The following is a 23,195-nucleotide window of genomic DNA, read 5'->3' as shown; positions in this document are numbered from 1 at the left end:
TGTATTTTCTTCAAGTTTATTCCAGGATGAAAATAAGTCGTTAAACCTGCCTTGGCAAAGCAAAATAAATAAATAAATAAAACAGCACCTTAAGAATTTTTATAGTTACTCATTGAGAATTAAACAGCTAATACTACAGTTATCAGTCCCCAGGATTGAATGAGGGGCTCAGCTTGAATGGTACTTCCACCATAAAACTTTCCCTATTCTCTCAGTCCAACATGTATCTTTCTGTTTTCTGAACTTCTATAGAGCTTTTTGGACTTCTCATGCACTAGTGAGTCTCTTTTTTATTAGAATTATTTCTATTTGACAACTAGGTTGTGTTGTGGCTAGAGCACTGAACTTAGAGTCACAAAGATCTGAATTCAAACAGGCTTAAACACTTATTACCTTTGCGACCCTATCTGCCTCAGTTTCCTGAACTGTAAAATGGGGATAATAAAAACACCTATACCCCAGGGTTGTTGTGAAATTAAAATGAGATTGTATGTATAAAGCACTTTGCAAAGCTCAGAAAGCTATATAATGATTTTAGAAGTGGTGTTAAGAAACAACATGGAAGAAATATGTGATCATGTGTATAGCATGACTAGCCCTAACATTCCACTGATACCCACAAAATATAAAAGAAAAAAATCCTTCAAGGTCCTTGTTTCTCTGGGTAAATACTCTGAAGATCTGTGCAGTGACATCAAAAATTAAATAGAATTAAGGAGTCGTGGGTGAGTTTTGAGCTGCTCCCAATGGAATCTCCACATGTCAGTGAGACCCCAGGTCAAATGAATTATTGAAGTAAATATGTAAATTATTTCTTCTACTAGATTGGAAGCTCCTTGAGGGCAAGGGATTAATCACTGAATTTCAGGCTGTGCCTCGCAAACAGTGTCCCAAAAGTCTTAGAACAGTTTTAAGCTTTAATAGCATAAAAAATGACCTAAGACTTTTGGGACATTCTCTACATCTATCAGCGAATAAATGAATGAAAGTACCAGGTTTAGTCCTTCAGAATAGGATGTTGCGACGATGTGACAAATTTATGAGCTTCCTTGACATCAATTCAAATGAGCAAACAAAAAAATAAGATCAAAAAGCATTTATTAAAGCACCATGTGCAAGGCACCATTGAATTGTTCTCTGCCCCCAACACGATCAAAAATAAATATAATACAAAGTAGGGGGTTGTGGAGATAAAGAAAAGATACAAAGTAGTCTAGCAAATTATGAGGCCAGAGTGAACATTTTCAGCAAGAGATATCCCAGGAACAAAGTAATCATTATGAATCCAACAATGAATACTTCTTCCAAATACAATTATTTGCAGTAATTGTAGGTGTGGAGATTGTATTGAAGTGGACCAGACTTGTGATTTCACTGATATAGGGAACTCCCAGTGATGAGCTCTATAGGGGGAGTGAAGAGGAGTTGGTAAGGAAGTAAGGGGTTTGATAGAAAAAGCAATGAACTGGTCAGCACAACCTGGGTAAGAGTTTCAGCTCTGCCACTTAACTTACTGTGTGAATATAGTCCCTTCATCTCAGATTCCTTTTCTGGGGACCAGAATTTAAACATTTCCTACATACCTCAAAGGATTGCTGTGATGGAAATGCTATAAACATTAGAACTATTCTTCTTTTGGGGAAGTAACTAAGTAAACAATGGCCTTGAAGGCTGCCAAAGAGTTTAGAGGATCCTCCTATTCCGTTTAATAAAAAGTCTACAGACAGCAAAAGATTCTCCTGCTTACCCTTAGTCAAATTTAATGATTTATCCACAGTCTCACAGTAAGAAGTGACAGAGCTGGGATTTAAACCCAGGTTATCTGATTCCAAAATGAAAAAATTCTCTTCCCTTCAGTTTATATACAATCATTCTTGTGCATTTACTATAGACTCTGTAGGGCTTCCTAACCTGGGGTTTGTGGACCTTTTTTAAAATATTGTAATAATTTTATTTTATAAAATTGGTTTCCTTTGTAATCCCATGCATTTTATCTTATGAATTTAAAAACAGCATTCTGAAAGGGGTCCATAGGTTTTATCAGACTGTCCCATGATAGGGAAAAGGTCAAGAACCCCTGGTATGGAAATAGAGTGGTATAGTTGGCCTTTGATTCAGGAAAGATGTGGGTTCAAATTTTGCCTCACACATATTGGCTATGTGATCCTGGGCAAAACCCAAATTTTAGTGGCCCCAAACATCTCACTAAGATTGTAAATTTCAGAGGAGGCACCCACCTACATTGATAGTGGGAGGTATTGTTTTTTTTTTTTTAAATCTGGGAGTTCCCTAACAAGGGAAAAGGGGAGAAATCATAGGTAATGAGTTTATGGTAGAAAGTGGAGTGCAGGAATGATGTCTTAATTACATGTACATCTCCATCTTATCTCCGTTCCCTAGCACAATGCCCTGAATATAGGAGAGGCTCATTAAATGATTGTTGAATGAATGAATAGGTTAATCTCAGTTTTCTTACTGCATGCCATGTAGATCCAGCAGTGAGTTCCGATGCTTCCAAAAGCACCACGTCCTTCATTCCAGCTTTGGCCAGATGGTAAGCTAGGCTCACACCAATACAGCCACCTCCAATGATTACTGTCTCTGCTGTGTCTTTCCATCTTGTTTCTGAAAAGGAAGATGCCTTCCCTTCTCTGAAAAACAATTTAAAAGTCACTTATCTTCCATACTCCTTCATATAGATCCAAATCATTTCTCATGTGTAAATGCTTCTCTGAAATCCAAGCAGGCAGGCACTATATGGAGTTACAGTACATCTAGCTCTTGGAGAATTGGGGTAAGTAGCAATAGTTTATTTATTAAAACCATCAAGAATTGAGTACTTTTTAAAACAGAGGTAACTAGGTGGCACAGTAGATAGAACTCAAGTCTTCCTAACTCCAGTTCCAGTACTCTGTGGTGCAGTGGATTCAGTGCTGGGACTGGAGTCAGGAAGAGTCCTCTTCATAAGTTCAAATCCAGCCTCAGACACTTATTAGCTGTGTGACTCTGGGCAAGTCACTTAACCCTGTTTGCCTCAGTTCCTTATCTATAAAATGAACTGAAGAAGGAAATGACAAACCATGCCAAGAAAATAGCAACCATGCCAAGAAAATTCCAAATGGGCTCATGAAGAGTCAGACACAACTGAAATGACTCAACAGTAACAACAAAAAACCACTGAGACCACCCATCACTATTACTTATTCATATACATTTTGCTGACCTCACATACTCAGTTATTTCCAATACTGTATTTATGGTCTCAAGACTTTCTCTACTAAATGCCCTGCTCTTACAAAAAAGAAAAAATAAGGCCAGAAACCCAAATTATTTGGCTTATGGTGGATTTATTTATTTACTAGATAAGTGTTTTTGAAACTTTTTTTCTGTGCCCTGAGCTTCAGGTGCTATGAGTTAACTCTCAAAAGTTCTTTCTTCTTTTTTGTGTTAGGTATTACCTGTTCTCCATGTCAAACAGCTAATGAGGGTTGATTTGTCTTTGACTTCTTGCTTTCACAGTCTCTCAAAGCTTATCTTTTATACTCTTCCACTCTTAGATCCTTTCCCTTCAGTTTAGTTCATCTATTATGGATTCCTTGCTATCTTGTTCTATCTTAGTCATCAAGTCCCTTCTTCCTGGCAATAGCTTCTACTCCAGAGGACCCTATCATATACAACATGAGTCATAAGGTTTCCTGCTTTGCACAATATTGAAAACAAATACGAACTTGAAAAGATCATCAAACATTTACTTTCCCCAAATTTCAAGTAATTTGAATTATCTCTCTTATTTTGAATGAGAAGAGCCTAATAGTTAAATTCTGTTCTGTTTCTAAATATTTTTAATTTAATTTTTATTTTTTCTCAATTACATGCAAACAATTTTAAACTTTTTTAAATATTGAGTTCCATATTTTCTCCCTCCCCTTACCTCGAGAAGGCAAGTGATTTGATATAGACTGTATGTGCAGTCATGCAAAAATTTCCATATTAGCCATGTTGCAAAGGGAAATGTAATCTGTCCCTAAATTTTAAAAAAGATTATCAACTTAGAACTGGAAGAGATTTTTTTAGGTAATTTAATCCCATCCCAATATTTATAGATGGGGAAACTGAGGCCCAGATATATTAAATAACTTGTCAAAGGTCACACAGGCAAGAAGTGGTAAACTTGGGATTCTTCTTCTTCTTCTTCTCCTTCCTTCTCTTTCTCCTCTTTCTACTCCTCCTGCTCCCTGTGATTTAATTCGTATAAACAACTCACACTGTAGAAACTCCATCTACCAAGATCAGTCAGTAGTACATATGCTACAATTTATAGAGTTGACTGAAGCACTGAGAAGTTAAAAGTAAAAATAAAAAAGCCACTCCTACCTTAAAGAGTAATGTAAAATGGTCACAAGCCCAACAAGAAATCTTGGAAGAACTTAAAAAGGAATTTAAAAATCAAATAAAAGAGAATGAGGAAAAATCAGGAAACAATAAAAGCAATTCAAGAAAATTACAAAAAGTTAGTTAACCAATTAGAAACTCTAGACAGCAAAAAACACCTACCAAAACAAATCCAGGAACTACACAAACAAAATTACTTTTAAAAAATTTTACACAAATAAAATCAGATTCAAATAACTGGAAAGATATTAATTGTCCATGGGTACACAGGGCCAATATAATAAAAATGACAATTTTACCCAAACTAACTTATATATTCAATGTCATCCCAATCAAATTACCAAAAACTTAATTTGCTAAATTAGAAAAAATGACAAAATTCATTAGGAAAAACAAAAAGTCAAGAATATCAAAGGAAATTATGAAAAAAAGTATAAAGGAAGAAGGCTTAGCAGTAGCAGATCTTAAACTGTGTTATAAGGCAGTAATTATCAAAACTAATTGGTACTGGCTAAGAAACAGAAAGGTAGATCAATGGAGTAGAGTAGACATACAATTTACAGCAGCAAATAAACATAAACTTGTACTTGACAAGTGTAAAGACTTAAGATTTTGGGATAAGAATTCATTATTTGGTAAAATTTGTTGGGAAAACTGGAAAACAGTATGGCAGAAATTGGACATGGACAAATATCTCACACCATTTAACAAGATAAGGTCAAAGTGGATACATGACCTAGATATAAGGAGAGACTTTACAGGGCATATTACTTATCAGACTTGTGGATAGGTAAACAATTTATGAATAAATAAGAGATAAAGAACATAATTAGGTATAAAATGGATAATTTTTATTACATTAAATTTTAAAAGGGTTGTACAAATAAAACAAATGTAGCCAAGATTAGAAGGAAAGCAGAAAATTGGGGGAAATTTTTTTAATTATCAAATAAAGGTCTTATGTCTAAAATATATAAAGAACTTTGTCAAATCTATAAGAATACAAGTCATTCCCCAGTTGATAAATGGTCAAAGGATATGATCAGCCAGTTTTCCAATGAAGAAATCAAAACAATTTAATCATATAAAAATGTTCTAAATCATTATTGATTAGAGAAATGCAGATTAAAACAATTTTGAGATATCATTTTACACCTACCAGATTGGTTAAAATGACAGAAGGGAAAAGTGACAAATGTTGAAAAGGATGTGGAAAAATTGGTATACTAATTCACTGTTGGAGGAATTGTGAAATGATCCAACCATTTTGGAGAGCAATTTGGAATTATGCCCAAAGAGTTATTAAACCACCTATACCTTTTGACCCAGCAATACCGCTACTTGGTCTATTTGCAGATGATTAGAGAAAAAAGGAAAAGCATTTATATGTCCTAGAATGTTTATAGCAGCTCTCTTTGTGGTGTGGAAATTGTAGGGATGCCCACCAGTTGGGGAATGGGTAAACAAGTTGTGGTATGTGATTGTGATGGAATACTACTATGCTGTAAGAAATGATGAGCTCAATGATTTTAGAAAAACATGGAAAGACTGGCACAAAATAATGAAGAGTGAAATGAGAAGAACCAAGAGAACATTGTATACAGTAACAGCAATATTGTTTTAAGAATGAGTTCAAGTGAAAAAGTTATTTTGTCTATTATAAATACCCAAATTAACTATAAAGGATATATGAAAGAAGACGTTATCTGCATCCAGAGAAAGAACTGAAAAAGAGATGCATAGAATAAATTGATGTGTGTGTGTTTGTAGATCTATTGTGTCTAGTAGCAGCCATCTCTGGGGGAAAGAAGGGAGAGAAGAATTAAATTTAAAAATTACTTGATAATTTTTATATATTTAAAAGGAATAGCAAGTTGGACATAGTATATTTGCAGTTTCAAGTACAATCATCTTTTTTATTCTACTATGTTATGGAAATGCTTGTTTTATTCCATAAATTAAAAATAAAATGAAAAAAAAAAGATTTCTTCAAGGTCACACAACTAGCATGTGTCAAAGGTAGGACTAGAACTCCAAGGGACTTTCTTACTCTGAGAAGTCTACCTAACTACAATATCACACTGTCTCTCTTCTATACCACAGTACTCAATATAAAGATCCATTTTTCTTTATTCTTTTAACTGTTCTTTAAACTATAACTTTTTATCATCTCCTTTTGTACTTTGAACCAAAACAACATGTTCCATGTTTTTGTGGATTGGCTATTTTCCATAGCAAATAAAATTTTAAATCCCAGACACGTGTATTTCTCAGTGGGGATACAGAAGTATAAAATATCAGAACTGAAATTTGATCTTAGAAATTATCTTGTTCAACTTCCTCATTTTACAAATAAAAAAGTGAGACACAGAGAGCAAACAACTGACCTAAGTCCCTGGACTAGTAGGTAAAAAAGCTTAGACTAGAACCTTGGTCTCTTAACCCTGACAGATACGTGGTACAGTGGATAGAGCACTCAGCCTGGAGTCAGGAAGAGCTGAGTTCAAATGTGGTCTTATATACTTACTAACTGTGTGACCGCAGGCAAGTCACTTGTACCTCTGCCTCAGGTTCCCCAATTGTAAAACGGGGATAATAATAACATCTACTTTGTGGAGTTGTAGTAAATATCAAATAAGTAAAGCACTTAGCACAGTGCCTATCACATTGTAGGTATTTAACAAATGCTTTTTTCCTTTTTTAATCCCAGTCTAGTGCTTTGTTAAAACATTCCATTGGAGATTTGTAAAGTTGTCTGCCCATTACACCAAAATATGATTTATTTCCTTTCTAGAATTTCATAAGAATTTTGGTTAAAGAGAGAGAGAGAGTACTTAAATATTTTGATAGCCAGTTAAGGGAAGTATGAATGTAGAAATACAAGCATAGCCTTTTCTATTCAAACAGGATCAAAAGTTATCTATTTGTTTATTACAAAAGCATCAGATTTAGAACTATAAGAGACCCAAGAAAACAACTAGTCCAATCCCCTTATTTTGTAAATAGGGAAACTAAGACCCACAGAAACCAAGTGACTCTATGCACAAGTACAACAAACAAGAGGCTGAAATTGTCTTCTCCTCCAACTCTACTCCTCTCACTGGAGCCACACCATATTTCTCTTCTTCCATCTATGTTACATTGGGTGACTCTTTTTTTGTTACTTTAATCTAACAACCCTCCCAAATAAACATCATTTGTCATCTGAAAAGGCAGCTTTGTTTACACAGCACAAAGTAAAACAGAGACTTTATGATTATCTGGCTAATGTAATAAAGCAGTTACCAAAATGGGATTTGTGAGCATAAATTTTCTTATTTAACTGTCAGCAAATAATCCTTTTAACAGCTGATCAAGTCATCTCTGCCAAAACTTTATTTCACTCTTGGTAGCGAACAGAGTCAACAATTCAACAACTGTTGATTGGCTGCATACAAGTACCAGGTGAGAAGCATTGTAGGGTAAGGGGGAGAGAGAAACGTCCTGGGAATCAGGAAGATTCCCGCCTCTGAAGCTTACTGGCTGTCTGACTCTGGGCAAGCCAGGTAACCTCTCAGTGTCTTGGGCAATTTGCTAAGACTAAGTTGCAAAGAAGATGCCCCGCTGGGTTAACAGCTGGTGCTGCTCACTGGAAGCTGCCTATACAGGTCGGGGAGGGAACGCCAAGCACCGGTCGCTGGAATATAAAGAAGAAAAAAACATGCCATCCTTTCCCTGAAGGCGTTTGCGCTATTTATTATTCAGATTAGGGAAATCAAATTAAATTAAACCGTAATATGAGCTAAGTGGCACTTCCTAAAGTGAAGGCTCTTGACCGGTAAGAATGGCAATATTAAAAAGCAAAGACGCTCTGCTACCAGCCTTAAATCCTATAGTGGTACTCAGAAACGATAAATTGCAAAGGAGCTGGACAGCTTCACCTCTCCCTCTCAGGTTCAGCCTCTTAGAAACACAGACTGAACTTCCAGCTCTTTTTTCTCCAACACTTCCACCCTCACCTCTTCTCTCCCGCTCCAGCCCAGTCCCAAGCAGGCCCTGGACTCCGATTTCTAGCACTCACCCTTCCTGGAAGGGGAGCCCGCTGCTGCTGCGGCACACTGACCGCAGCCAGCTGCCCCGGGTCAAGGTGGACTCTACTGTTCGCAGCTGAAACCTCAGCTGCTTCAGGCCACCCAGAAGCATAGCTTGGGTATAGGAGGACAGGCAGACTTCAGGAGACGTGCAGCCCCTTAACAATTCCCAGGTGATTCCTCAAGCAATGATCCTGGACGTTTCTGAGTAATCAGGCCCCCTGGCTCGAGTAATGGCTCCCTAGGGGCAGCATGCAGTTCGGCCCAGGACTGGTGTTGAACAACTCCCGGGGGTGGCCTAGGACCCACCCCTATCCCGATGTGGGCGGGAGAAAGAGGAGGGCCAGGCTCACCCCACGGCTTCCAGCTACTTCTCAGGTGCAAGACAGCCACTTTGCCCTCTCAGTCTCTGGGCCAAGCGTTGTCCCAACAGTGGAGAGATGGCACGGGTCGGGGGGAAAGGGTAAAGAAGGTGAGGAGCCAATTTAATTGTCCTTTTTGTCTGTCCGTCAGTCCAGCTGTCTGTCTATCTCTGCCTTGTCTTTCTGTTGCCCTGTGCGTCTTGTTGTTGGGGTTTTGCGGGGGGCGGGGAGGGAGAAGAGGGGAGAGGTTTCCTGTCTGTCTCTTTGTCTCTTGTCTTTCTGAATTTCTCTCTCTGTGTGTTTCTCTCCGCCCACCATCACCACCCATCATCACTGCAGCCACCGTCCTCGCTCAGTCCAGATTTGCAAAGCTGTCTTGATGGGCCCACGCCTGCCTTCTCCCACTTCACATCCCCCCCCCCACCCCTCTCCAGTCTCTCTGGTTTTACCGTCCACAGATTTTCGTATGTCCCCCTAACACACACCTGAGCTCCCTGCCCCATCCCCCCACCCCCACCGGAACATCCTTTCCAAATGTTTGGAGGGGGCTTCAACTAAGTTGCAAAAACTTGGTTGAAAGTGATACAAAGAGATGCTCGTATCCGTAAAGGTTCAACTCTCTTCTCTCGGTCAGTACAGGAATTTGGGAAGGATGGGGTCGGGAATGGATTTTATGGCAGAGACAAGATGAACTTAGAAAATGAGCTGTCTGGGGCAGCTAGGTGGCGCAATGGAGTCAGGAAGCTCTGAGCTGAAACGCGACTTCAGACACCAGCTGTGTGACCCTGGGCAAGTCACTTAACCCCGATTGCCTTCAAAAGCACAAGCAAAAGAAGGGGGGGGGGCTGTCTTTTACAACAGGCTACAGAAGCTGGAGGTAGCCTAATCAGCCCAGGGATTCCTACACCTTCCCTCCTGTCTCAGGGTTTTCAAGGATTTAACAGTTCAGAGAGCTTAATGTGCATTCATTCAAAACTGATCTAGGAACAGTAAATATGGCAGAAGAGGGAGGGGACGCCCCCTGAAGTAAAATATTGATTATTTAATTACTGTTGTATGACTGTTATTTAGATATTCAGCCACAAATTTAGCATAGAAAATAAATCCCAAATCTTGACAATATATAATTGTTCATCTACATGTTTAATATCCTAGACGGTAGAGAGCATGTGGTGACTAGAATTCAGGGGTTGAAACAGCACATATTTGATAGAGTATTGGATTTAGAGTCAACAGGAAGCAGGTTCAAGTCCTATCACATAAATGGAAGCTGTGTAACCTTGGGGAAATCTAAACCTTTTGGCTTCAGTTCCTCATCTACAAAATAGGGGAGAAGAAGAGATTGGATAGATGGCCTCTAAGGGCCCTTTCAGCTCTAAATCTGTGACCTTATGACTAGAATTACAATGATCTGGATCCAGCACCTACTGGCTGTGTGCCTCTGGGCAGATCATTTAACCTCTGTATGCCACAGACAACTCTCTAGGATTTACCTACTAAATCATAAACTGGAAGTTTCCTACGAACCTAATGAAATTGTAGATCTTTCAGATAATTTCATGTTATAGAGACCCAACCAAAGCAGGTGTTTTTATTCTTTGGGGGACTCTAGTTGATTTCATGTTTAAGATCAGAAATAGGCTTTGAAGTGCTTTGAGGGTTTTTTTTCTCCCCAAGTTGGAATCAACAGTGTGCAAATATAGCGAAAATTTCAGTATGTAATCTTGTTCAGTGTTGACATGAAAGACTTCTTGGTACACTAACTATGAGCTCTAACTTCCTGGGCTATAGTCTTTGGGTGCATGAAGCTAAATTCTGGTTTTATGTTGTTAGAACTGAAGCAGAAAAGAAGGCCAGTCTCTGGAGTTCATTGCACAGGGAGACAGAGCTCAGCTACGCATTCTTCTAAGCACTTAAGAACCTCACTGGAAAACAAAACCAACCCAGCACCTTAACATCAGCACCAAGAGTTATATAGGAAGTCCGAGACTTGTGTGAGCATTACCATCCCACTGGGGCTTGTCAAGGCTACAGAAGTTAGTGCAACCAAAGCTATTAGAACCAGAGAACGAAGTAAAAATGAAAAAGAATCCACTAATTACCAACTGAGAGAAATCCTAAGCTGAAAACACTAAGGAATTTTATAGCCAAACTATAGAGCTAAAAAGAAAAAAAATACTACAAACAGTCATAAAGAAGTAGTTCAGGTACCAAAGCACCATAGTCAAGATAACACAAGAATTAGAAGCATTTACTATAAAGTTGAGAAAATATTGGAATATGATATTCCAAATGGCAATAAATAAAAAGTTACAAGCAAGAATAACCCACCCTGCAAAACTGAGTATAATCTTAGAAGGGCTAAATGGATATTTAGTCGAATATAGAGGACTTTTCATCTTTCCTAATGAAAAGACCAGAGTTGAGTAAAAACTTTGAAATGCAAACACAATAATTACGGAAAACTTACAAAGGTGAATATATTTGAGCAATTGAAAGAGGATAAATGATGATGAAGCAGTTTATTCAAATAGATAAGAAGCAGGTATTCCTTTCAAATTTTTATTTATTTTAAGAATGGAAGGGGGCATTAAATAAAGCAAATCCAGGACCTGGATATGAGTTTGTTCTGTTTTGTTGGTTGTAAGAAAGTAAAGAAAATGGAGACAAAAGGGAATATACTAGGATACACACGGAGAAGAAAGGGGAGGAACTCACTGTTTTACACAAATGGAGTGTTTGGGAAGATGAATATACACACGGAGGAAAAGGTGAGGGGAGTGAGCATCTCATGACCTAACTCCTATCCTAAAGAGAGAAATGAGGTTAGAAAAGACACACGCCCCCTGTACTTTATTAGAGTTTTTGGAGTGGCAAAGTAAACATGTGGATAAGAAATCAGTCTTAGAATTAGGAAGACCTAGATTCAAGTCCCATCTCTGAAACAAGTTGGCTGTGTGGACCTGGATAATTCACTTAACCTCTCAGTGGCCCAGGCAATTCTGTGATTCTACACGCAAATGAGGTACCAATTGATCTTTGAGAGTTCCTGAGCCCAGTGAAATCATAGATCCAATCCAAAAAGTTATAGTTATTACATGAACTGGATATATGTCCACTAGCTATTTAAAGCAGGAAGACAAGTAACAGTCTCTGTGATGATATCACGATTATTTCAAGCTAGACATATGCTTAAAAAGCTATTGAACCTGTCAGAAAAAGTGACTTGGCATCAGCTATATCAAAACTCAAGCCATACAGTGGGATAAGTTAGACTTTGCATGAGAAAGCTGAGTCCCAAACTGCCTGACGCTTTCTGTGTGGCCATTGGAAGTTACTCAACTATCCTGAACCCATTTCCTCATCTGTAAAATGGGTATAGCACCTACTCCTTAAGGGTTATTATGAAATTTAACTATAAATCATTTTGCAAACCTTAAAGTGCTATGTAAATGTCAGCTATTAAATTTGGAGAGATTCATTACTGGGTTGGCTGTAAGGTGAAAAAATGTTTCATAGCCTGCCCTGCTGAACAGACATGTTTCTAAATTAAGAGGGGGGCCACATTTACCCAAACCAACTACTGTATCCTTGTTGTGTGCTCTCTAAGTAAACCTCCTTTTGTTTCAGAATTTCCTACAAATATTTTATTTCACTCAATATGGAACCTAAATTACCAGGGACTAGTCTGAGCCAGACCTGGCCTATTACACCTTGCAGTCTAATTTCTAACCTCCACCCCTCACTTGAAACCGCGCTCCCCAAGTTTACCAATCATCTTGTAATTGCTAATCCAATGTTTCATTCTCAGTCCTCAATCTTCTTCATTCTCTGCAGTATTTGCCACTGCTGGTCTCCAGTTTGCCCTAAATCTTCATTCTTCCTTGAAGCTTTGTGACAGTATTTTCTCCTAGTTCTCCCTCTATCTATCTGGCTACTCCTCCTCAGTCTGTGTCATAAAACCATTATCCATGTCCTGTTCCCTAAAAAGAAGGGTTCCTCAGGTCTTTAAAAAAAAAACAAGAACCTTTCTTTCTAGGGCATTCTAGAACGTCTGAATAGTGGAGAGGTTGTGATTGGTGATGGAAGTTTCGTCTTTACCCTTGAGAAAAGGGGGTATGTGAAAGCTGGACTCTGGACCCCAGAAGCAGCTGTAGAGTACCCAGAAGCAGGTAAAGTAAAGCACCGTCACATTTTTAAAATGTTCTCTTCTTCGTGACACTTTGTTCGGCCCTGCTCTAAACAATGAAGATGGTTCATGTTTAATAATTAATTCCATGGAACCTGTCATGGTATAGAAAATACATGTTATATAAATATAATAATTGTTATGTTATAATTATGTTTATATATTATAAGCATCTGGTATATAAATAGATAAAATATATTGATATATAAAACATAAAATAAAAATATAAAAATGAAGATGATGTGTATTAATCCCATTCACTTTTTTTTTTCAAGGCAATGGGGTGAAGTAACTTGCCCAGGGTCACACAGCTAGTAAGTGTCAAGTGTCTGAGGCCAGAATTGAACTCAAGTCATCTTCCTGAATCCAGGGCCAGTGTTCTATACACTGCATCATCTAGCTGCCCCAATCCCATTCACTTCTAATCAAGAAACATTTATGAAATGCCTATATGAAGGATACTGAGAATACAAAGAAGAGATCAGAAGGGAGCAACATGGGGAAAACTAGAAAGAGAGCTGAAATTGGAGCCCTGAACTTCAAGTCAGAGGACCAGAGTTCAATGCCCAGATCAGCCACTGACCATCTATATGACCTTTCAAAAGCCATTTAATGGCTCTAGAGCTCGGTTTCCTCATCTGTAAAATTAGAGGATTGGACTAAATGACTCTATGATTCTTTCTAGTCTAAGTCTAACATGATTCTCCCTGCTCCCAGAGAGCTAACAGTCTAATGGGGCATAAGACAACAATTATGTTAACCAAAGAAGTCCATAGAAGAGCTCTGTACAAAATGCTATGAGAAATCCAAAGAAGGCTTCATAGAAAATATGGGTATTTGGGGGAATTTTTTGAGGGGGCAAAAATATCCAAAGTAATCTGATATCCAGGTAATTAAGTACCTTATCCCTCAGTGTGCTTTAGGGAGGTCATACAAGTCTGATGGTAACTGAATTTGCCCCATTCTTCACCTCACTGGCCTAGCAGTTAATATTCTCTAGAAGTTAAGGACTAAATGGTCAACCAGTGAGTGGTCAGTGGCACTCATGAATAGCATAGGGTAGGCCATCCAAATTATGCCTCTCCCCTACCCCTTCCTATTGGGGCTGCCTACTCTTATAACTAACCTTCATCTGAAACCTCTCGTAAATAAGCTAGGTGTGACTAAGTGAAATATCAGTAAATGGCTAATTAAAATGGATTAAGGACACCCATGGTGGTTTTCTATTTGTTGTTATTTTAAACCCCCCTTACTCTTTCAGTTCGTCAACTTCATATGGAGTATCTGAGAGCCGGATCCAATGTCATGCAGACCTTTACCTTTTTTGCTGGCAAGGACAATTTGGAAAGCAAGGTAAACTGGGAAGCAGGAAACTGGTTCAACTTGAAATCAAAATACCTTCTCAATGGAAGCCTGTGCAAATGAGCTCCTCTGTATCTATATTTCTCCTTTTTGTACTTTATATACTCCTTTATATACATCCCCTTCCCCTCCTTTTTCCTCTTTAATAAATGAAATTCTATAGGTTGGAGATCAGGAAAAAGGATTAAAAGTTATTTAGTGTTATGCAATTCTTTTTTGGGTTTATAGTAAAGCAGGGAAACTTATTCTTTTCTTTGATTGGAGTTGCCTTGTTCATCTCAGTTGTCTCCATTCATTGAAGTAGTGTCGTGCAGTGGAAAAAACCCAGTTTCTACCCCTTCCTGAGGACCAGGAATAAAGCATGGTATCTACTTCCTGTCAGGGAGGTGATGGATTCACAATGCCAAATAAGACATAGATGTGGCCAGTGTAAGAATTTGTTGACCATGCATGTTTGTTACAAGGGTTCTTTTGTTTCTTGGGGTGGGTGGGAAGAAAAAGAGGGATAGGTATAGGTTAACTTAAAAAAAAAAAAAAGGAAAAGAAAGAAGAGAAGCTCATTGAAGAATTTTTTGAATGCAAAGAAGAGAACAGAAAAAAGGCCAAAAAAAATCACAGACAAGTTTGGCATCCTTGAAAGTTACGTGTTGAATAAGTTTTATTATGAAAGAAAAATGAGCTGTACATAATAGAGATTTTCATTTTCATGTACAATTGTCTTTCTGTTCTACTATGTTTATGGAAATGCTCACTTTATTTGGTGTCTGCAAAATTCAAAATAATAAAAATAATAAAATAAGATAAAATACTGGCTCTCAAGTCAGAGGACCTGATTTCAAAACCCCCTTTTGTCGTGAGTATGGCCTTGTACAAGTCACTTAACCTCTGTGGACCTCAGTTCACTATCTGTAAAGTGAAGGAGTTGCCTTAGTTGGCCTTCAAGGTCCATCCCTGCTCTGAACCTGTGATCACTCCTACAAACTTTATTTTGTTCCTTCACCTAATTTTTTTCGACTGATTTTGATAAGATTTTAATTCTTCCATACTTTGAACAAATTTCTTGTACACCTCTAACTTTGTCTCTTTTCCCATCCTCTTCTCTATCTGATTTTGACTTTACAGAAAACATTAGTTCTACTATATAAATCCATGTTCTTTAATTTCAGTGGAAAGATGTAAATGAAGCTGCCTGTGACCTTGCCAGGGAAGTGGCTGAAAAGGGAGATGCTTTGGTAGCAGGAGGAATCAGTCAAACATCATTGTACCAAAGCCAGAAGAATAAACTTGAAATTAAAGAAATTTTTCAACAACAACTAGAGGTTTTTACCAGAAAGAATGTAGACTTCCTGATTGCAGAGGTAACTCCCTAATAGTAACAGAAAGAGGCTAGTTAGAATGCTGGACTTGGAATCAGGGAGAACTGAATCCAAATCTTTCCTTAGTTACTTACTAGTCGTGTGACCTTAAGAAAGTCATTTAACCTCTATTTGCCTCAGTTCCCTCATCTGTTAAATGGGGATAATAATAGCACTTCCTTCACAGGGTTGTTGTAAGGCTCAAGTGAGATAGTATCTGTAATAACTTTCATAAACCTTAAAGTGCCTTATAAATATTAGCTATGGTTATATTATTAGTAGGAGCTAGAGATAAGAAGATAAGACAAAGGGTTCTTGCCTTCACAGAGCTTGGGTAATTCCTACTTCTGAACTTTTGCTCATGCTGTTCATAGTATCTGGCAGCTAGCCTCTGGAAGCCGAAGACCTAAACACAGAAAGCAAGGTGCTCATAAGGAGATGATAAACTACAATTATCCCTTCCGCATCATGACTTTCCTCAGCATGGAGTCAAAGGTCAGCCTCATGGCCATCACTGTATCCAGGGTTGCCACGAGAAATTAAATGGGAATTTTTTGGGAGTTTTGAAGAAGCTAGAGATGACATAGAAAATATTTAGAAACTCAGAAATGCATAAAACATATGTATAGTACTGTATAATATCAACATACCTTATCTTTTAATACCATACTAATTCAGCCTTCTTCTCCGGGATGAAAGGAGAGCCCAAAAAATTTTACACGGATTTTACAGATTGTGTAACCCCCTCAATGTGGAAGGGATAATTGTAAATTCATTTGTAAGGGTCAATATTCCCTTTGTGAACCAATGCCTTAAAAGAATTAGAGCAAGAGTTTCAGAGGCCATCTAGTACAACCATTCATTTTATAGATTAGGACAATTAGGGTTAAGCATTTAGTAAGTCCATGGAATTTGGTTCCAGTCTCCCCTGACTCTAGAGTAAGGGTGGTTTCCATTTTGCTGTGATCATTTTTAGCTATGATGCTCTCCTCTCTTCACCTATCAGCCAATCCAAATCTTACACACCCCATACCTCTTCTTAATTCCTATAACAGAGGGTTGGGGTTATCCTGCCACACAATCTAGCATTGTTCTCTAGCTTTTGTTTCTTTAGATAAACTGCAAATTTTTCAAGACTAAGATCCCCTCCACAGTATTGGAGACATCATAGGAAGTTTGTTGTTTCTGCTTTTATTTATTGCCTGTGGTCTTACTAAGGAGATTTTCTGAGTGTAAATTTCAACACACTATTCTAACAGCTATTAAATTGCTCAGAGAAACTGACCTCTAGATAAATGCTCTTGAGTACAGGTGGCTTCCTAAGATAATTTCATTGTTGTACCCACATTTGATTGCCATGTAAATGAGAGTACCATCTACTTTTTATTTGATATATTCAGTAACTGCTTTCTATTGGGGCCTGTAGAATAAGTGAAACTTCTTTCAGTATTTTGAGTATTGCGAAGAAGCTGTGTGGGCTGTTGAAGTCTTAAAAGAGTCTGGAAAGCCAGTGGCAGCTACCATGTGTATTGGTCCAGAGGGAGACATGCATAATCTAACACCTGGAGAATGTGCAGTTCGACTGGTCAAAGCAGGTAAGGTTCTCATATGGGTCCTTAGCATGATGAATAGACAAGCCATTTGGTTTTCAAGTTAGTAAAGCTACTTTACTCTTTGCCTTGAAATTGGAAAAGGGAGTGAGAGAAAGAATTTTTATCCCTTCAAATGCCAGCAGAGGTCCAAATATGGTAGACCCTTAAGAAGATTGTCTTTACTACCTCCCACACCTTATTTTTAGCATTTTTTCTCTCTTGGGTAGTACAGTTCCCCCTCAAGCCCTCATGAGATCTCTACTTTTCTCTAAACTCATGTTGACCCCATGACTCAGGATCTTAGCTCTGAGATCATAAGAGATTTGATCTGGTCTTCATGGCCTCTAAATGATAAGACAATAATGGTTCATTCATCTCCCAGCTAGGGTTTTAGTCTTAGGAAACATCTGAACATAACTTTATTCTTGTTCCAGCTTCTGTTGCCACCATGCTAATTACTCCCTAGCTCTAGAATCACAGGAAGACTGAACACATTTCTAGGACATCTGTCTTCAGTCCCTATTTGCATGAAGAAACCTTGGCTCTGTCACTACAAATATGGAGTCTGATGGAGTTCTTCCTATGCAGGGGGAGGAACAAAAGGGAGACAATCTCAGTGTTTCTTTGTGTGTGGAAATGCACAGACATTAAGAAGATATGTAGCAGTTCATTTCCTGAGCGTGGCTCTAATCTTGAAGCCTCCATAGGAAATAAGGCTAAAAACTAAGAGTGAACTCATTCAGCAATTACAGAGCACACTCTCTAATCTCCCTTCACTCATATATTTAGCAGCTCTTATAAAAGCATGAAGTGTTTTAAACTACCCATTTTCCTGGCTTCCACTTAAAACCACAGTACTATTTCGGATTGCCCCAGACTGATTCCTGGGATATAAATGGAGACCTAGGATCATAGCTCTACAGCATCAAGGTTCTTTACAAGCCATTAGTCTTACATAGGTTCCTGAAGTGGACAATACTGTCCCCTGGGGGGGCGCTGAAATGATGGAGGGGGTACTAGCCTTGGGTGCAATTGGGGAGCATTGGATAAAAATAAGAAGGTGGTGGAAGCATGAGGAAAGAAGAAAATTTTGAAAAAACGTTGGTACACATTTCATCTTTTGTGTAACAGAGTTAAAGTCACAGTGATTATATTATTTTCCAAATAAACACACAAAATGTAAGTTATAACCATTCAGTGGTCAAGTCCACCTACAGGTATTAACAAATAAGTGTTGGCAGTGTCATAAGTGTCACACATTGTCAGGAAGTCCAGCATGCATCAGCAGGAATATGTGGATGTGATGACTTGTTTACAACAAGATACTATATGGTTACATGATGCAATATTGTGTCATTAAAATTTCAATGCAGGAAAAAACCACACAAATTTGCAATAAAATATTAAATTCAAGATGTGTCATTTTTTGGATTACATTTGATTACATTTTTTTTGAAATGATGTAAAATTCAAGAAAACCGTTAAAGGGCTAAAAAAAGTAGATTTCCAGGGGGGGCGTTGAGTAATTATTTTTGAAAAGGGGGCAGTAAGCCCTAACTCTAGATTCTAACCCCTTCTTTTCACAAAAGTGGAAACTGAGGCCCTTGGGATTTCTTATCATCTCACATCTGACCTTGAGCAAGTGATTTGTCTTATGGTGAGATAGACAGTAGAAGATTCTCCACTTCCTGAGTCTTTAAGAATTGCAAAAGGGAAAGCTAATGTTCTTTCCTTAATCTCTTAGGAGCTTCCATTGTTGGTGTGAATTGCCGATTTGGACCAGAGATCAGCTTGGCCACTGTGAAGCTAATGAAAGAGGGCCTAGAGGCCTCTGGCCTGAAAGCTTACTTGATGGTACAGACCCTAGGATTCCATACACCTGACTGTGGTAAGGGAGGCTTTGTGGACCTCCCGCAGTACCCTTTTGGTAAGTGAAGACACTTGACTGAACATATCCTGTGAAATAAAAACTGTAAGGAAGAAGCAGCTACATTCTGTCCTGTTGACCTTGTGAGGTCCAGGAGAGTTAAAAAGCTTAACAAAAACTACAGTGAGACCCAAGGAAAGACTGTTTAGTCTTGAACTTGGGTAGGAAATTGGCTCTAGGAGAGCAACCTCTGTCTGCCAAGTGGAAGATGATGAGCCTGGAGCAGTTTACTGGCACAAAGCCTCATCCTATCTGTTGTACATCTGTAAATATCTGACTTTGAAATATGGCTTGTGTCTCACCCTTTCTTTCCACTTCCACAACCACCATGCTAGTTTGGATGCTGAAAACCTCTGCTCTGGACAGGCTTCTGACAAATACCTCAGTCTCCAGCGAGGAGAACCTGTGGCCTCAAGGCCACGTACAGCCCTCTAGGTCCTCAAGTGCAGCCCTGAATTCAAACAAACAAAAAAATCCCAAACAAATAAATAATAATAAGGGATTTGTTTTGTAAAACTTGAACTCAATGAAAAGGCTGCACCCAAGGACCCAGAAAGCTACATGTGGCCTCAAGGCTGCAGGTTCCCCACTCCTGTGCCAGCCCCTCTGCACAAAGAAAGGCAAACAGATAATGTCCTTGTTTTTGTTTTTCTGTGATGTCCAACTTTTCGTGACCCTATTTGGGGTTTTCTTTGCAAAGATACTGGAGTGGTTTGACATTTCCTTCTCCGGGTCATTTGACAGATGAGGAAACTGAGGCAAACAGGGTTAAGTGACTTGCCCAGGGTCACACAGCTAGTAAGTGTCTGAGGCCAGATCTGAACTCATTCCAAGCCTAGTGTTCTATCCACAGTGCCACCTAGCTGTCTCACAACTAGTGCAAAAACACTAGAGAGCTCTTGAAAGTGAAAAGGGACAGCTGTGTAAGCACAAGTACATCCAGACTGAAACCTAAGACTTTATTTTTAGTAAATATCCGATAAAACTGTGTTATTACTGAAGCAAAAGAATTCTTTCCATTACAGGTCTGGAACCCAGACTTGCTACCAGATGGGATATTCAAAAATATGCCAGGGAAGCCTACAACTTGGGTGTCAGGTACATTGGGGGCTGCTGTGGATTTGAGCCTTATCACATCAGAGCAATTGCTGAGGAGCTGGCTCCCGAAAGGGGCTTCCTGCCTGATGCTTCTGAGAAACATGGCAGCTGGGGGAGTGGTTTGAGCATGCACACCAAGCCCTGGATTAGAGCAAGGTAGGCATGATTTCCTTTGTTGTTGTTCAGTCATTCAGTTGTGTCTGCTTCTTCGTAACTCCGTTTGGGGTTTTCTTGGCCAAGATACTGGAGTGGTTTGCCATTTCCTTCTCCAGCTCATTTTACAGATAAGGAAACTGAGGCAAACAGGGTTAAGTGACATGCCCAGGCTCACCCAGCTAATAAGGATCTTAGGCTAGGTTTAAATTCAGGACTTCCTGACTCCAGTACTGGCACTGTATCCACTGCGCCACTAGATGCACAAACCCACACTTTCCTTACATTTCTTAATCTTAATCACATTTCTAATCAACAGTTGGAAAAAGAAAAAAAAAGAACAGCAGAAAGAGAAGGAGGGAGGACAGGGAGAAAAAGGAGATGAAGAAGAGGAGAGAAGGAAGGAAGAAGGAAGATAGGAAAGAAGAAAGAAAGAAAGGAAGAAAGAAAGAAAGGAAGGAAGGAAGGAAGGAAGGAAGGAAGGAAGGAAGGAAGGAAGGAAGAAGGAAGGAAGGAGGGAGGGAGGGAGGGAGGGAGGGAGGGAGGGAGGGAAGGAAGGAAGGAAGGAAGGAAGGAAGGAAGGAAGGAAGGAAGGAAGGAAGGAAGGAAGGAAGGAAGGAAGGAAGGAAGGAAGGAAGGAAAGGAAGGAAGGAAAGAAAGAAGAAAGAGAAAGAAAGAAAGAAAGAAAGAAAGAAAGAAAGAAAGAAAGAAAGAAAGAAAGAAAGAGCAAGCAATATTCTCCAACTTGAATTGGCAGTTTGGATCCCTAGAGGGCAGCTTACTACTCTGTATAGTCAGTACCTATTACAGAGAATATTCTCAGATCTTCTTGATTCCAAGGCCAGTCTTATATCTACTACCTACTCTGCCCTTCATAATGGATATGCCATACCTAAATGGAATTAAATGGTAGAGCCAACAAACTTTGGTACTAATCATAAAACTTATTGAACATGCATAATTCAATCAATATCCTTTGCGGGTTTTTAAAATACAAATTTTCAAAGACATTAAACTTCATTTATTGAAGTTGCAACATAATACTGTGCACTGTTGGCCAAACAGAGATTTTTCTGCCCCCTGAACTCTCCTGCTTGCTGACAATTCCCAGATTTTTATGATTACACTGATACTTGTGTAAACCAGGTATCTCTGCTTTTGATCAACAAATATTTATTGCTTATCTGTTATTGTAGATAAAAGAAAAACATAAAACATATTTTTAACACAAAGGTCTCTGACTATAAACTTTCATACCAGGGATTCTTAACCTTTCTTGAGTCATGGACCGCCCCCCCACCTTGACAGTCTGATGAGGCCTATAGATTCCTTCTCAGAATAGTATTTTTAAGTGTGTAAAATAAAATACATGGAGTTACAAAGGAAACCAAGAATAATGAAGTTGAATTATCAGAAATAATTTTTTAAAAAGTTCACAGACCCCAGGTTAAGAATCCCTACTCTGTGTTCTTTCTCTGTGAACAGAATATTAGTGAAATGGTCTTCTATTGGCAAGAAAATTGTGAATGATAATGTTTTGTTGCATCAAATAAGGTCTATGTCCTGATGAGTGCTATCATGCTGTTAAGATCTATAGTGTGTGTAATCCACCAAATTTCGTAAAATTCAAGTAAATTCTCTCTTGCTGATAGTCAATAATAAAGCAACAAACTATGGAAATCTTAACAGAAAACAAACAAAAACACAATTGGTATGACCTTGGGAAAGTCACTTCACTTTTCCCGAGACTCAGTTTCCTTATCTTTTAAAATGAGGAAAATGAAGGTTAGACTTATCACTCTCTAGGGAACTTTCAAAACTCTCTCTGAAGGATAACCTCTACCCCTTCCATTAATTTGTGTGTTAATAGATATTCTATATTAACAGAAATTCATTAGCTTCAGTTGCCCTTTAGGACAAAAGTTAGTGTATAAAATTATTAAATATACAGAGCAAATTTGCTTAGGTGACAGTTTGTTTAATTGAGCTTTTCTTCTTCAGTTCAAATTCTAAGTGAGACTTTTCCTTTCCACAGAGCGCAGAAGGAGTACTGGAAGAATCTGTTGCCAGCTTCAGGAAGGCCATACTTTCCTTCTTTGTCAAAGCCAGATGCCTGAGGAAGCCGAAGGAATAGCTGAGTTGAAATAGCAAAAAGAGTCATAAGTGCCCTCTCCTCCGTGAAGCTTTCCCTGTCTAATCCAGTCCACATGAATTGCCATTAGCCTTTGTGGTCAAGACCACAAAGTTTAGGGTCCCTTATCTCTAATTGTTCAAAAAGCCTGACAAATTTGTCCGAGCCAAGGATCCAGAAATTTTGCTTAAAAACCTGCATTAAAAAGTACTTAGCAATGGTGAAACATGTTTTCATTCCCTTTAAAATTTTCTTTATGCCAAGGAGGTAGGCCAGAGGTGTAAAAAGCCTCAGAGGTACCCCTGAAGCCCGGCCAGAAACCATTTTTCATGAAAGATTAAGGTTTTCCTCTTCAAAAAGGAAGGTTCTCTCCTTTCCCCAGAACAGGCTTGGGATTATGTAAGTATTTGCATAATTATAAAATTGGGAATTGTCAGAAAGTAATAGAGCTCAAAATAGAAAAATCTCTGTTTAGGCGTTAGTTTGCAGTTGTTGTTAGCCTTTCATTTTCCAAGAGGACCAATGATATAATGAGGGTGATGTCTTGACTTTCTTGTGAATCAG

General features: G+C 38.6%; 1 protein-coding gene and 1 pseudogene across 2 annotated transcripts; one reads left to right on the top strand and one right to left on the bottom strand.

Annotated features, from left to right (window-relative positions):
* Nucleotides 1-1,099: 1,099 nt before the first annotated feature.
* LOC110204255 (dimethylglycine dehydrogenase, mitochondrial-like) lies at nucleotides 1,100-8,818 on the bottom strand. Its single transcript, XM_020980516.2, has 3 exons — nucleotides 8,453-8,818; nucleotides 2,477-2,651; nucleotides 1,100-1,403 (listed from the first exon to the last, which is right to left on the bottom strand). Exons 1-3 carry the CDS (start codon nucleotides 8,572-8,574, stop codon nucleotides 1,278-1,280), a joined length of 423 nt encoding a protein of 140 aa, XP_020836175.1. The 5' UTR covers nucleotides 8,575-8,818; the 3' UTR covers nucleotides 1,100-1,277.
* LOC110204254 (S-methylmethionine--homocysteine S-methyltransferase BHMT2-like) lies at nucleotides 8,696-22,651 on the top strand (annotated as a pseudogene). Its single transcript, XR_013485296.1, has 8 exons — nucleotides 8,696-8,934; nucleotides 12,864-12,996; nucleotides 14,275-14,366; nucleotides 15,542-15,733; nucleotides 17,178-17,325; nucleotides 19,067-19,249; nucleotides 20,275-20,503; nucleotides 22,536-22,651. The product of XR_013485296.1 is annotated as an S-methylmethionine--homocysteine S-methyltransferase BHMT2-like (transcript).
* Nucleotides 22,652-23,195: the final 544 nt, after the last annotated feature.

Source organism: Phascolarctos cinereus, unplaced genomic scaffold (assembly GCF_003287225.1).
Source record: "Phascolarctos cinereus isolate Bilbo 61053 unplaced genomic scaffold, phaCin_HiC Scaffold_175;HRSCAF=748, whole genome shotgun sequence".
Lineage (NCBI taxonomy): Eukaryota > Metazoa > Chordata > Mammalia > Diprotodontia > Phascolarctidae > Phascolarctos > Phascolarctos cinereus.
This window is presented reverse-complemented; position numbering and strand designations above follow the sequence as displayed.